General features: G+C 41.5%; 1 protein-coding gene across 2 annotated transcripts in view; it reads left to right on the plus strand.

The window, feature by feature from the left end:
• Positions 1-12427: 12427 nt before the first annotated feature.
• Positions 12428-15670, plus strand: part of FAM81A (family with sequence similarity 81 member A) — a 53417-nt gene continuing 50174 nt past the window's right edge. Inside the window, exons 1-2 of one of the 2 annotated variants that reach the window (XM_039230645.1) lie at positions 12428-12474; positions 13486-13759. In XM_039230645.1, coding sequence (XP_039086576.1) covers positions 12428-12474; positions 13486-13759 — 321 coding nt within the window. Of the gene's footprint in view, positions 12504-13485; positions 13760-15670 lie in introns of both variants that reach the window. The other variant, XM_039230646.1, reaches the window with a different exon arrangement.

Consider the following 15670-nt stretch of genomic DNA (forward strand, 5'->3'; position numbering starts at 1 on the left):
TTTTTGGCTTACTGGATGTGGTTTTATGTTCCACGCATTTTAAATATAAAAGCAGGTGAAAAAAAAGATAAAACAGGAGGGTTTTTTTTTACTATTTGCTGGTCTTCTGTTGATTTCCCTTCCCTCCCCCCCCCCCCCCCCCATGGCTCAGTGGTTCTTGGTATCTTAAGAACATTGTTACCAGTTATAATAAAACGGTTCATTCAGTTACCTTTTTGGTACACCAGGAACATTCCTGGGAATGTGCTGGCTGACAGACATCAAAAGGCCTGAATTTTTCAGTCTCTGTTAAGGCAAAATTGGCATTGAAGTCAATAATCAGGTTTCAGGGTGGTGAGTTGTGGGGATTGTTAGAAAGACATTATTCCTCCTCAAGGCGTGCCGGCGCTTGCTGGCCAGTGGTCAGCTTTCTCCTCATTCTTAAGAGAATGCTTTTGTGCAGATGACATCTTCTCTGGATAAAGTAGCTACAGAAGTGGAAGGCAAGAGATTCTGTTGCTTAGCTGAGTGGGGCTTACATACAAAGCATGTTTATGTGGGAGAGAATGTGTGGGGGCTGCTTTCACATTATGGAATTCTTAAGATTGTTTAACCAGGAAGATGTTATTCAGAAACCTCTGATGCCTTCCGCTTGTTTTTTGTTTATTTCAGATTTCTTTTTCCCCCATTTTTAATTATCTCTGGGAGAGCTCAGGAGTCCTCCCCTGCCCTGTCTAAAATAGCTATAAAATTAGTGCATGAACTCGAGTTGTTACTCCATATAAAAGAGTGTCTCATAGACTCCGGTGTGGTATTCAGCAGGGACGTCCGTCCCCCTCCCACTGGGCATGAGAAAAAGGGCAGAAGCGGGAGGCTGGATCTTTCTTCCAGGGCCAAATCCTTAGCTTTTCTGTCAGGGATGCGTATAGGCTAGAACCCAGAAGTCACAACTAGCATTCTGTCTACACGAGCATACAAAGTCATGCCTTCCTCACCGTGGCCCTTGGTGCATCTGGGCGGTGTATGTAATTTAGTAGGTAGAAAGTTTACACCAGCTTTTAGTAATATTTTTTCTGTTCTAGCTGTTGCATTTGGCAGATTCCCTTTTTAACATTTGGTAATGTGTCTTCTCTAATGCTGGAAAGAAAAGTTGCCAAATATAGCCGTTGATCATAATAAAACACCCTAAAAGTAATATAAAGGCACTTCTTTGTGGTGTGGGTATGTGCATGCGTGAGCGCTGGTACACACTGCAGGGCCACCTGAAGAAGCTGCCAGGCTCACAGCTCGAAAGGACCTTTCGAGCAGCGATCGCTATGTCATCTGGGCAGGGCGGCTCAATAATTAAAACGATGGGCCTTACCAAATGAGAAAGACAAGCAAGCTAACCAGTATTTATGAGTGTCTGTGAAAAGGTGCTGTGTCGGCCTTCGTGAGGGTTATAGTTGCATATGGTAGGATGTCCCTGCTGCCCCAAAGTAGCTCAGTTGGGGAGACACAATCCCTGAGAAGTTCAACTAACAATAGAAGATTTAAATAGTATTTCAAAATAGCTGTTATTAATAGCTGGGAACAAAAACCAATCTGTTTTTGCAAGGGTTCTCCTAAAAATGTTCACATTGTTCTAAGGTGTAGGGAGTGGATTAAAGCCACATCAGTGGCCATTCCTTGGGTTCTAGGGGTACAGAGGATTCTAGTCCATTTGTGGAGCCATCTGGACCTGACAGAGGCTGCATGTATGTTGCAGATTTACTGGATCTCTTCAGTTCTTTAGCAATCCCTGCTCTTACTGGCAGCCACCATAAATGGTTTGAGCATTTTAAGTTTTTTTTTCTTTGTTGTTGTTGTTTTCTTAAAGGGTCGGAAATACACCCATTTTTCACCTTTCTCCCTTCAACAGAATTCCTCTTTGGAATGTGGTAGAGTGGAAGGGAAAGAAAATAAGTCTTGCAAAGTAGAATCAAGGCCATTTGCACAAAAAGCATTAGAAATAGTTGCCTTGGGGGGCGCCTGGGTGGCTCAGTCGGTTAAGTGTCCGACTTTGGCTCAGGTCATGATGTCATGGTTTGTGGGTTTGAGCCACATGTCGGGCTCTGTGCTGACAGCTCAGAGCCTGGAGCCTGCTTCAGATTCTGTGTTTCCCTCTCTCTCTGCCCCTCCCCTGCTCACGCTATCCCTCTCTCTCTCTCTCAGAAATAAATAAAAACATTGAAAAATTAAAAAAAAAAAAAGAAATAGTTGCCTTGGGACCTGTGGAGGGACTCACACTGTCTCTGGAACCTAAGGCTGGTGGAATGCCATGCTGGCAGCTCCCACTGATGGCAGCTACTGGCCCTGGACAATGTAAGGACAATCCCCAGGGCCTTGAGGACAGCTTCGGTGAGGCCACTGGGCTCAAGCCTCATTGTGTGCGCACAGCAGAATGGGGCTTGGGTGACAATTCACAGCACACTAGGAGTTGTTGTTTGAGGAGTGTAGACTTTCAGTTTTGGAAGATGAAAAGTTCTAGAGATCTGTTTCTCTGTTATTTATTTATGAATTATTATTTTTAAGTTTATTCTTTTTTTAATAGTTTATTTATTTTTGAGAGAGAGAGACAGAACATGAGCAGGGAAGGGGCAGAGAGAGAGGGAGACACAGAATCTGAAGCAGGCTCTATCTAGGCTCTGAGCTGCCAGCACAGAACCCAATGCAGGGCTCGAACCCACGAACCGCAAGATCGTGACCTGAGCCGGTCAGATGCTTAACTGACTGTACCAGCCAGGTGCCCCAAGTTTATTCATTTTTGAGAGAGAGAGCAGAGAGGAAGACAGAGAATCCCAAGCAGGCTCTGCACTCACAGCCTAACTGAGGACTCTAACTCACAAACTATGAGACCTTGACCTGAGCCGAAATCAAGGGTCCGACACTGAACCAGCTGACCCACTCCGGCGCCCCTCGAGGTCTGTTGCATAACAGTGTGCATAGAGTTAACACTATGGTACTGCACATTTAAATGTTTTAAAGATGACAAATCTTGTGTTACATGTTTTTAACCACAGTAAAAACAAAAAACAAAACAAAAAAGAACCCCAACAAACTTATTTTTCTGAACCATAGAATATCTGTCAAACTCAGAATCAGGCTTGTCTCTTGGTTTTGATAACTGTAAATGGGCAGTTTCTGAGTTTTTGTTTTAATTTTTCTCTTTTGTTCATTCTTTTATTCCAGAAGTTGTTATTTAAATTTTTGTCATTGTTAAACTAGCATACTTATTAAAGTGTTTTGAAAATAAGGAAAAGTGGAATAAAAATGTACCCAATGTCACTACTTATATTTTGGTCTATTTCTTTACATTGGTTTAGAAAGTTTTTTTAAAGATGCTTATTTATTTTGAGAGAGAGAGAGAACATGCATGCAGGGTGTAGAGGGGCAGAGAGAGAGGGAGAGAGAGAATCCCAAGCAGGCTCTACGCAGTCAGCACAGAGTCCGACTCATTGCTCAAACCCAAAATCAAGAGTGAACTAAAATCATGAGTCGGACGCTCAACCCAGCACCCCTACATTGTTTTAAAAAATATTATTACTTTTAGTATGGAAGCCGTGCCACACTCCCCCTCCCCAGGACAGTGGAGGGATTCCTGGGTTGCTGGGGTAATGTGGAATTGGAAAGAAATGTGAAGGTATGTCAGGTGAGATTCACTTGCCATTGACCTAAGGTACCCAGAAAGGCACATTTTGGCATGAGGATGCCCAGTGTCTTAGAGGCTGTATTAGGGGGTGTTCTAACATCCCCTCCTTTGGTGACTTACCCAAATTTCTCCCAGATCTATCTTATAACCATAATGCCATTTCCATCCCCCAAAGTGCTAGCCTAGTACATTCCTTGTAAGGATGGCTCATTTGTTCTCCAAAACTCTGTCTAGTTTAGGGAGAGGGGAGCTGTCTATTAAGAAGAAGACAGGCTATGCTTATTTGTGCTGTTTCATTTTCTTTGTATTCCTTCAGTCTGAGCCCTGTGGTTAATTTGTGGAAACCTCTTACCATTATCAGTGGTTTTTCTTTGGCTTTCTTTATCAATCTAATATTTTGGCTTTGGAATTAGTTGCACAGCTCTCTTCGTCCTCTTTATACTGAAAACAAATTGATTTACCCAGACACCGGCTATTCATATCACAGAACAATACCAGCAGTTTGGCACAGGTGGGTTGGGGCATTGGCATTAAAGGTAGCCGCAAGCCAAGGAAGTGTCCACTCATAGAGGCAGAGCCCCATGGTGGGTCAGGTAGGAGAGGGGAAGAAGGCAGATAAGGGTGGCCTCTGCACAGTGGGGTGGTGGGTGTCTTGTCCTTGACTGCTCTATCCATCTCCACAGGCCCACGGGTCCAGTGAGCTCCTTACCTTGGGAGGAGGAGAAAGAGAGGAGTGTGACAGGGGTAGACCTTATAAATATGTAGGTCCTTTAAACTCAAGTTAGAATGTTTGTATCTTCTAAATTGTGGTGCAGTGGAGCAAACTTCTGGTTTCCAGGCCCTGATTATAGTTTTATAGAATACTATAAGCCCTTTTTAAAATCTTGTTCTTTTAAAAAAAAGTAACATTATAGCTAGCATATAAATATTTTCTATGTTACTTCATAGACTTTGTAACCATTATTTTTTTTTATTTTTTAAAAGTCCAAATTTTTTATTTATTTGTTTTTTATTTTAGAGAAAGAGAGAGGGCATACGAATGGGGGAGGGGGCAGAGGGGGAGAGAGAGAATCCCAAGTAGGCTCCATGCTCAGCACAGAGCCTGACACAGGGCTCGATCCCACCACCCTGGGATCATGACCTGAACCAAAATCAAGAACCGATGCTCAGCTGACTGAGTGACCCCAGGAACCCAAGGAACCATTATCTTAAATAACTATTGATATCTTCTTGAGTGGATTTGCCATGTTTTAATTAACTACTTTTTTACTGTTGGACATTTAACCAATTGCAATTTATAGAAATATTAACATTTAGATAAGATCACATCCTAAGTATGGATAAAATGCTTTAGGGCTAGAGATTTGATGAAGATTAGTTACTGTTCTAATTTCATGGTCCTCAGAATGTCTAGGGCAAGATTGCATTCTGTGCATGCATTGAAGAGACTAACACTTGGACTTCTTTCCATCTCATGGTCTTTACATGTATGTTTTTAAGTGGGGGTGGGAAGAAGTTATTTTCTTTTTTAATGATACAATGAAAAATTAGGTTAAGAAGTAAAATATTGAAAAAGAAAAAGAAGTAAAACACTGTATATTTAGTTAAAGCCCTCTGTATCCCTATGTCTGATCCCCTCTGTCTGTCACTCAGAGACCAATATGACTTGGTGTCTGCCATTTCCATGCTCATCTTTAGATATAGATTCAGCATATTGTTTGGCATATTTTAAATCTTTATAACAAGGTCCTCAAGGTGTCCATATCCTTCTTCACCTTGCCTTTTTTTACTTAATATATTTGTGAGATTCATTCACACTGGCACTTGTAATTCTAATCCATTTATTTCCACAACTGGTTATTCTTCCACTGAATGAGTGTGTCATGGTTTATTCATCCATTTGCCTGATGATGGGTGTTCAGTCCACTTCCCCTGCCCCCACCATCTACTTTCTTGCTCTTAGAAACAATGCTACCTTAAGTAGTCTTATAAGTGTCTCTTTATGAACATCTTTGAGCAGTTTTTGGGGTATTTCTTAGCAATGGAATCATTGGGTCATAGAGTTTTTGCATCTTCAGCTTTACTAGGTGTTGAAGATTGCTTTCCAAAGTGGTAGTGCTGATTCACACTCCCATCTGGTGTTCCTGTTGTTTCATATATATTCCTGTCAATAGTTGATCTTGCCATACTTGAGTTTTGCCAGTCTGATGGGGTGAAATTGTATCCCTTGTGATTTTATTTCTATGGCAAATTAGATTTATTTTATAATTTGCTTCCACTGGCCAGCACAGAGCGATTGTTATAAAAAAAAAAAGTTGTTAAAGTTCTTATTCTTCCTTCATTGTTTTTTTGAGATTTTAAACTATTTATTTATTTATTTACTTATTTATTTATAAGTCTGCTCCACAGCCAGCATGGAGCCCAGTGTGGCGCTTGAACTGATGACCCTCAGATCAAGACCTGAGCTGAGATCAAGAGTGGGATGCTTTTTTAAAAAATTTTTTATGTTTATTTATTATTGAGACAGAGAGAAACAAAGCACGAGTGGGGGAGGGGCAGAGAGAGAGAGAGGGAGACACAGAATCCAAAGCAGGCTACAGGCTCTGAGCTATCAGAACAGAGCCCACCGCGGGGCTTGAACCCACAAACCGTGAGATCATGACCTGAGCCAAAGTCAGACGCTTAACTGACTGAGCCACCCAGCTGCCCCTTTATGAGATTTTTAAAAAGCAAAACAACCATTAAGAATGTGTTAAATGACTTAAAGGTAGATTATAAAATAAATCTTCCCAGTGAGCAGAACCACACTCCATGTGATTTGGTATCAGAATCCTGGGTGACTACAGCTGCGGACTGAGTACAGGTGACTGCCACTTGACGGGTCTCCGCTGTGCTCTGTCAGTTAGGAGTAAGTCACAGGCCCCACCACACTCAGCGGGAGGGGATCACACAAATATGGACCCCAAGAGGCAGGGACCCTGGGGGCCACCTCACACAGGGAGTCTGTTCCCCACAATAGGTACCAGGTAGTGGTCATCCTGTTTCAGGTTTAGATGTTCAGCGTGGCTACAGCAGTCAGAGACCATCACATCTCGGGAGACAGACTCTGGTTCCCAGCACAACGAGAGGAGGAGCTGACAGAGTGGGGCCCGTGCTGCTTCCTGCACATTCTCCTTTTATACGCATCCACGTGGGAAGCTAAGTGAGGTGTGTGGTGAGTGAGGGCTCAGGGCAAGAGGAGTGAGCAGGAGGTATCTCAGTGGCTAATGTCGTTGGACCATGAGAACTTAAAACATCCCTCAGCATTCTAGAACTCCCCCTGCTGCTGCAGATTCTTAGGTTGTTGGAACCAGTGATGAATTTTGCCTCTTCAAACTCTGCTTTTACTAGATATGCAGTATACACTGTCCTCCTGTCTGGTTGCACATTCATTCTCTAGTTAGAATATAATTCAGTTGATTACATTCAACATTATGAAATGTCTTCGTTTCTGTCATGTGTCCTTGAGATTCATCCATCTAGCAAACATTCGTTGATCAGCAGTGTTCCGGGAGCTTGGGATGCTGTTGACAGTATAGCTCCTCATGGAGCCCACAGGATAGAACCAAAGACTAACACTGAGCCAGCGATCACAGTGTGAGATCTCTTTGCCCTGTTGTAGTTGTATCAGCAGCATCCTGGATTGTTCTTACAGATCCTCTGATTTTATCCCTTCTTGACTCTTTAGATTTTGTCAGAGTCTCACCTCAGCCTCAATTTTGAAAGTAGCTGGCGGGGGCGCCTGGGTGGCTCAGTTGGTTGAGCGTCCGACTTTGGCTCAGGTCATGATCTCACAGTTTGTGGGTTCGAGCCCCGCTTCGGGCTCTGTGCTGACAGCTAGCTCAGAGCCTGGAGCCTGTTTCCGATTCTGTGTCTCCCTCTCTCTATGACCCACCCCTGCTCATGAAGTTTCTCTCTCTCTCAGAAAAAAAAAAAGTAAAAAAAAGAAAGTGCTGGCACTCTGCCCCACTGACTTTTATACTACATACATCATTTCTTAAAACAAAGGAAAGGAAAATAAGAGGCCAAAAAGTTGAACTGAATCATGATTTAAAATAACATTCAAGGGCACCTGGGTGGCTCAGTCGGTTAAGTGTTGGACTCTTGGTTTCCGCTCAGGTCATGATCTCATGGTTTGGTGAGTTTGAGCCCTGCCTCAGGCTCTGTGCTCAGTGCACAGAGCCTGTTTGGGATTCTCTTTCTCTCTCTCTCTCTCTCTCTCTCTATATATATATATATATATATAGATAGATATAGATATAGATATCTAGATAGATATATATAGATATATATATATATATATCCCTCCTTCTCTTTCTCTCTCTCTCTCTATATATATATATATAGATATAGATATCTAGATAGATATATATAGATATAGATATAGATATCTAGATAGATATATATAGATATATATATATATATCCCTCCTCTACTTATGCTGTCTCTGTCTCTCTCAAAAATAAATAAACATCTTAAAAAATAAAAAATAAAGTAACATTTCAGGGGCACCTGGGTGGCTTAGTTGGTTAAGTGTCTGGCTCTTGATTTTGATTCAGGTCATGGATCTAGCCCCATGTCTGGTTCTGCACTAAGTGTGGAGCCTGCTTAAGATATTCTCCCTCTCTCTCTCTCTCTCCCCGCCCCCTGCCCCCCCACTCATGTACCTGCAGTGAGTACTTTCTTTCTCTCTCTCTCTAAAATAAAATAGGAAAAATAGCAAATTGACATATTAACATAAGCAATTTCTGAGTGGTGGTTTTCACTTTATTCTTTACACCTTTCTGTAGACCTTACATTTTAAAATATTAATCACAAAAAGCATTTTTCAGTTTAAGAAAAAGGTGTTTCTTAAAATGTTTCAAATTTCTTCATCCAAAATATGTGTGCTACAGACTGTTCTTTTCACCTCTGTGCGCTGGTTCAGAAAGCACAAGTGACAGCATTGTCCAGCTGTAATGTCAGCATGTGCTGATGCCAGCAGTGCCCAAATGAAAGGATTATAGCAGCTGCCCAATCATTTCCCCACTCACCCCACATAGTAAACAATATCACAGCTCCTTAAACAAATGAGTACTATTTGCTGAGCCATTTATATAAAGTTTTTATTTTAAAAAATGGATGGATTTTCTATCAGATGTGCATGAGCCAGGCAAGGGAAAGGAATCAGCCCTAACTAGAAGCGCATTCAGTGCCTGAAGGCCAGACAGTGTTCTGAATTCTCCATAGTTTTTCAGTACCTGGGGAGGAAGTGGCGGAGGTGCTAGGTTTAAATCCCTGAATCTGTTCTTTGCTGGCCACATATGGTCAGGCCACTTGCTGAATGTCTTGTTTCCTTTGGTTAAATGGCGATAAGAGCAGTCCCTTCACCGACTATGAGGATGAACTCAACTAATGCACCTAAGTGTGTTCCAGGAATGTCTGATGTGGGTAAACCCTTGGTGAGAGCGAGCAGCTATTCTTTATGGGGTCCCTGGCCCAACAAGCTAAGGCCAGCCTGCTACGATCATACGGTTCGCAGAGAAGCCGGGACTCAGTAAGGGTCTTTCTGACCTGAAGGCTGGTGCTTTCCAGGCTAGAGGTTTGTCTGCGGTGGCACAAAGTGGGAGTGGGGGACGGGGGAAGCACAGACAGTAGAGGGAAGGAAAATGGACAGCGAAAATGGGCAGTTAAGGAAGAGGAAGGGGCCAAGGAAATTGCAGGGAGAGCCCTGAGTGGTAGGAAGAGGAAAAGGAAATGGAGAGAACCCAGGCCACCTAGGCCAGGGGAAGAATGGGAATAGCAAGGAAGGAAGATGCTCCTTCCCAGGCCCCGCCCTTCTGGGCTGAGTTCCTGGTCCAAGGGACCTCTCCCTTCTTCTGGCCCCCCACCCCTCTGCCGCTTGCCTTTCCCCCTCCCAGCGCCGATGCAGCGAAGCCGCGTGCCCCACACTGCCCCAGGACAAAGTCCCAAGCCTTGAGTGTGGGTTAGAGCTAAGTTGGAGCTCGATTGCCTCCCACCTGTCTTTCTAGACACACCTTCAGCTGTTCTCTGCTCTCTATCCTTTCCCTCTATTTTTAACTATAAGAATATAGGCTTCCCCCCCCCCACCAGATTACAACCACTTTATTCATACATGCTTTGCCTATTTTTAAAAAATTTCTGACACGCAGTACTTCAGTGCTGTATTTTAATAGTAAACTGAAAAACTAAATTTTTATATGATTGGAATTTAATTTTTCAGTAAAACCTATCATTTTAACTGATCAAAATCATGTATCATTTTACATCAAATAATACCGTAGGTATTCTACCCAATAAAAATCCTTGTAATCACAAGTAATTATTTTGATTTGGATAATAGCATTCTCTTGGGTGAACAACCGAATAGTATAGATATATTGCATATTTGGAGCATTGCAATTTTACTATTACTTTTTCTTTTTTTTTTTCTTGTTTCTTATTTTTTACTTTTCGAGAAAGAGAGAACATGAGTTGGAGAGGGGCAGAGGCAGGGAAGAGAAAGAGAGAGAGAGAGAGAGAGAGAGAGAATGAGAATCTAAAGCAGGCTCCATGCTTAGCATGGAGTCTGATGTGGGGTTCGATCCCATGACCCTGGGACCATGACCTGAGCTGAAATCAAGAGTCAGATGCTCAACCGACTGAGCTGATTTTCTTTTTTCTTTCACTTCTTTTTCTCTCCTTGGTTTTTTTCTCTCCTTGGACATAACCGTCCCTTCCCCTAATTTCCCCAAGTTTTTATAAACTCATAAACTGGAGATTAATATTATAACAGTAAAATACAGCACAATCGGAACAGTATACAACCCAGATCTGCTTAATAATGTTGTAGACCCACTTACGGTGCGAGAGCTCAGATTTAGAAATGTGGAGGATTTCTGGCTTATGCAGATAAGCTAGAATTGACAATGGGAAGATCTGAAAATGATCTTTGAGAAGTTATTTAACCCAGTGACTTATTTATTTTTAATCCTTATTCATTTGCGGTATAGATCCCATTGTTCTGGTAAAGAATCATGACAGTAACCAACCAAGCAAACTAACATAAACAAATTCCTACCGCATGTCATGCAGAGGGCACCAGTTCTGAACAGACCTCAGTGTGTGTTGTGAATTCATGCCATGGGACATTTCCCATTGTAGAGAGTGCATAGGGCTCGGTAGTAGGTTTGTTACTGAAAAGCAATCTTAGACAGTGAGTGTTGGATAGACTCTTTTTTCAGAAAGTTAATGTGGCTGGGTTTCTGTGTCCCAGGCAGGATAATTCCAGCGGGTGGGGTGGCAGTGGAGAGGGCTAGCATTGGCTGGAGTGGCCCTGTATGGGGCTGGGAGAATGGGCTATGTCAGAGTATTCCAAGAGCACAGAAAGTACAGGTGGTGTTGGAGTACTGAGGGAAGGTGTGGAACAGTCTGTCTGTTCTCTACTTTGGGAAATCCTACTCATTTTCATTAGCTCCTCCCTGACCTGGCTGCTACCCAGAAACAGTAAGGCATTTCCTTTTTTCCTCTCTATGTGTTTTTCGTTCATAGCCATTTGTCGCATTGTTTCTCTGTAGGCTATGAAACCCTTGAGGGGGAGGGATTTGTTTTTTTTCTGTCTTACATATTTAGGTTACTCAGCTGCATAATAGATGCCAAATAAATGTTTCTTAGGTTAGGCTGTTCTATAGATTAATATCTCAACTAAGATATATTATAACTTTAAAATGGTAGAGATTCTATGATTCTAAATACTAACATTTTCCACACTAGCCTGATTTCATGTAATCTAAATGACAGATTATTATCTTAAGAACTGAAGAAGTCCTTTGGCATCATAACTTGTTTGGCATGAATCACTTTTTTCTTAAATGTAATTTCTTTAAATTCAAAGTTCTTTGTCTAGGAAAATGAAATGTTCGCATTTTGAAACTCTAAAAATAACACACTGGAGAGATGATGCCAAAACAGTGGTTTCAATCACAAATGCTCTCTGAATCCAGCATCTAAATGAGAACTAATTACTGAATCAGATCATGGTTACTAGGCATTCATTGTTTTAAGGCAATCAACAGCAGTATTGAGAAACCCAAGTAATGAAATATTTTAAAAACTCTCCAGTTTTGTTCAAATTTCTAATGTGCTGGTATGATCAACTGTTCCTTATATGCAAGTATGTAATATGAATGATGATACCTTATAATAAAGTTTTAATATAATATCTATCTCATTCTCCTAGTGGATAGATAGGTTTCCCCCAATCAGATCTGATTGATCATGTATTGTTTGATTTAAGATTGATTTATTTGGAAATAAGTGCCCTTAATTTGCACTGGAATTTACTAAATTGTCTGAGATCACATTTACTAAGGTAGTTTCCTACCTTACATGATTGAATAAGCCTGTTAAAGAAACTATCTTGTTTCTGTAAAAGTGGTTTCTCAAGCTTGAAATGCAGTTATGGGATGAGGAAACTTCAGGAAACCCCACTTAACAGTCCTGTTGATCTGTCTAGCAAAGCTTTGCAGTATTAATTTTGATTTTGCTCGATTATTTTCTCCTTACTTAGAGGCATTTGTGATTTATTTCATGTATAAGATAGAAGACATTTAATAATATAACTGATTGGTGTGTCAGCATAATTTACAATCCACTTAGTAAGTTAATAATAAGCTTTAGACGTCATTTAAATTCCAGATATAAACTGTTAAATAATTTAATGCTTATTTTTTTCAACAGATGTGAATTATTAAAAAGAAAATGGCCCGATGGTGCCCTGTATTTCCTTCTCTCGTCACCGAGGAAAGGTATAATATATGGAAAATATGCATCTAAGGTATACTTTTCCTTTCCACCAATCCCATGAGGGCTGCTAGTGGGTGTGATGGTTATTATAAATGAAGGCTTGCGGCTGTTACGTTACCCAAGGATGATTTTGTTCAAGGGCAAGAGAAGTACACTTGTGTTCCCTCTCCAGCTTCCAATGTGTAGGATGCTGTTGGCTGCTCAGCCATAGTGAGAAGTGAAGACTTCGTAATAGCCCTGCGGTACAGCTGTACTTCTGGTCGCTGGTAAAACGCAACTGTGAAGGCCTGGGAGCTAATGTCCCACTAACCCTTTTAAATCAGAAGTTGCAGACTGAGGGTTCCACAGACCAGAATTGGCTCCTGGAAGCACATTGTGTGCCCTGCATTATCTTAGATAGTTTTTAAACGACTTGTTAACATTTAAATATCAGGTGATTTCACATATAAGTCTGAATTTCCTGGCTATTCTTAAAATTTGAGATGATCTGGAGAAATAGACCCATATTCCCAGATGGTTACTTATGGATGGGGCAGAACTGGGGCTGCCTTTAGTGGAGGAATGCCCCTTCCAGGTCTCCAGAGTCTCCTCCCTATCCCGTATCATATGTGATGCTTGACTCTGGTAGGCATTTGAGTTTGTTAGTATGTTAAAAAACTGCTGTAGGGGAATGGAGGAGGAGGGCATGTCAGGAGACTTGACTTCAATGCCACAGCTTACTCTTGATAACACAGCTTCAACTGGGGAGACAGCTCAGTGTGCCCAGTTCCACCAGCGTCTTGCATTTGGTGGTCCTGGAGCCTGCTACCAGCACGCTTAAGTCTCTGAGTATGATTGTTTAAAGATGCCTGGCTCACCAAGAAAACTCTTTGGGGCAGAAACCCCGCCTCAAACCCCATTTGGCTTGCAGGGATAGATAATTGGCATTTCCTTCTCTGGGAAGTCTTGAATCTGGCTTTGAAAATTACTTTTTTCTCAATTAACAACCCTAGTAATGTGGCTCCCTTGCACAGGCGAGTTAGAACCATGCCCCGACACAGCCAGTCCCTGACTATGGCACCCTACTCATCTGTAAGCCTAGTGGAGCAACTGGAAGATAGAATCCTCTGCCACGAGAAAACGACCGCTGCTCTTGTGGAGCACGCCTTCCGGATTAAAGACGACATTGTCAGCAGTTTGCAGAAAATGCAGAACAAAGGGGGAGGTGACCGCTTGGCCAGGCTCTTCTTGGAGGAGCACATCAGAAACATAACTGCCATAGTGAAGCAGCTCAACCGGGATATCGAGGTGAGTAAGGTGTGTGCAAGTCAGGGTGGCCGCCACCCTTCCCGCTGACCTGCATGGGCTCCCACCTGCCAGGCAGTCATGCATTCACACCAAAGCTTTCGGGCTTGTGCATTCCAGTGTTCACCAAGGAAACCAGCTTGAGCAAATATCGTAATTAAATTTATTTCGGTATTTGATAGCAGTTACTGTCAGTGTCATTTATGTTTAATCTAAATTTACCTTGCTGACTATTAAATCTCTTTGTTTTGTTTGGCTCTCAATGAAGAGGGAGAAGAACTAGTCAAATAGTTTCCCTGTAAAACCCTTCATATTGTCAAAGACAGCTATTAAGTCAATTACTAGGCCAGCCTTTGCTGCCTCAGATTAAATGTTTCTAGGCCGTGATGATTATATATAATTCAGTTTATTACTGAGACAATTTACGTGTTTGGATTGCTTCTCAGACTTCCCTTTTATTCCTTTATGTTTTTCTTTGAAATGAGCCCAATAAAAGGCCGATATTGGCTAAATTTTTAAAATTTGTAAATGTACTGCTATTTATTGAACAATCACAGGGACCACACAATTTAGTTCAGAAGCTTACAGTTGTTTAGGGCCTGGGTTTTCATCACTGAACAGCGTTGATATCCTTCATATGTAATTTTCAAATATATAAATAAAAGATATGTGGATAGAATAAGGAAAACCTTTGCTTCAAGTCATAGAGTTTGTATCTGACTTACACTTCCTGAAATTAAGCCTCATTTTTTCCATGTCAGATTTGTGTTTATTTACTTTTTAACAGCTCTATTGACATATAATTTATAAGGCACAAAAATCCACCCAGTATGAGTGTACAATTCAGTATTTTTAGAAAGTTTATACAGTTGTGCAACCATCAACCCAACTCAGTTGTAGAACATTTCCATCACTTTGAAAATTTCTATAGGTCTTTTTGCCATCAGTCCCTACTTCGACACCAGGCCTAGGCAATCACTAATCGGTTTCCAGTCTCTATAAATGTGTCTTTTTTGGACATTCCATATAAATGGAGTCTTAGGATATGAAGTCTTTTGCAACTGGCTTTTTTCACTTAGCATAATCTTTTTGAGGTTGAGCCACGTTCTAGCCTGTGTCAGTGCAGGCATGCATCAGAGATCTGGCAGGTGCGGTTCCAGATCACCGCAATAAAACGCATATAGCAATGAAGCAAGTCAAATGAATGTTTTGGTTTCCTAGCGCATATAAAAGTTATGTTTACACTATCCTGTAATCTGTTAAGTGTACAGTAGCATTATGTCAAGAAAATGTACATACCTTAATTTAAAAATACTTCATTGTGGGGCACCTGGGTGGCTCAGTCAGTTAAGCGTCTGACTTCAGCTCTGGTCATGATCTCACGGTTTGTGAGATCGAGCCCCACATTGGGCTCTGTGCTGACAGCTCAGAGCCTGTAGCCTGCTTCAGATTCTGTGTCTCCCTCTCTCTCTGGCCCTCCCCTCCTCGCACTCTGTCTCTGTCTCTCAAAAGTAAATAAACATTAAAGAAAAATTTAAAAATACTTTAATGCTAAAAAATAGAACCATAATTTGAGCTTCCCAGGAGTTGTAATTGTTTTGCCTCAGTGTTGATGGCTGCTCACTGCTCAGGGTGGTGGTGGCTAAAGCTGGGGTAGCTGTAGCAATTTCATAACACAAGACAGTAATGAAGTTTGCTGCATTAATTGGCTCTTGTTTTATGAACAGTTTCTCTGTAGCATATGATTTTACCCACAGTAAACTTTTATCAACTAGATTTATGTAATATTCTAAGCTTTTTCTTGTCATTTTAATAGCCTTCATAGCATCTTCACCAGGAGTAGATTCCATCTCAAGAAAAGACTTTCTTTGCTCACCCATAAGAAGCAGCTCTTCATCCATCATGAGACTCCAT

This window comes from Hyaena hyaena, unplaced genomic scaffold, assembly GCF_003009895.1.
Source record: "Hyaena hyaena isolate Hyena2069 unplaced genomic scaffold, ASM300989v1 scaffold_49, whole genome shotgun sequence".
NCBI classification, from domain to species: Eukaryota; Metazoa; Chordata; class Mammalia; order Carnivora; family Hyaenidae; genus Hyaena; species Hyaena hyaena.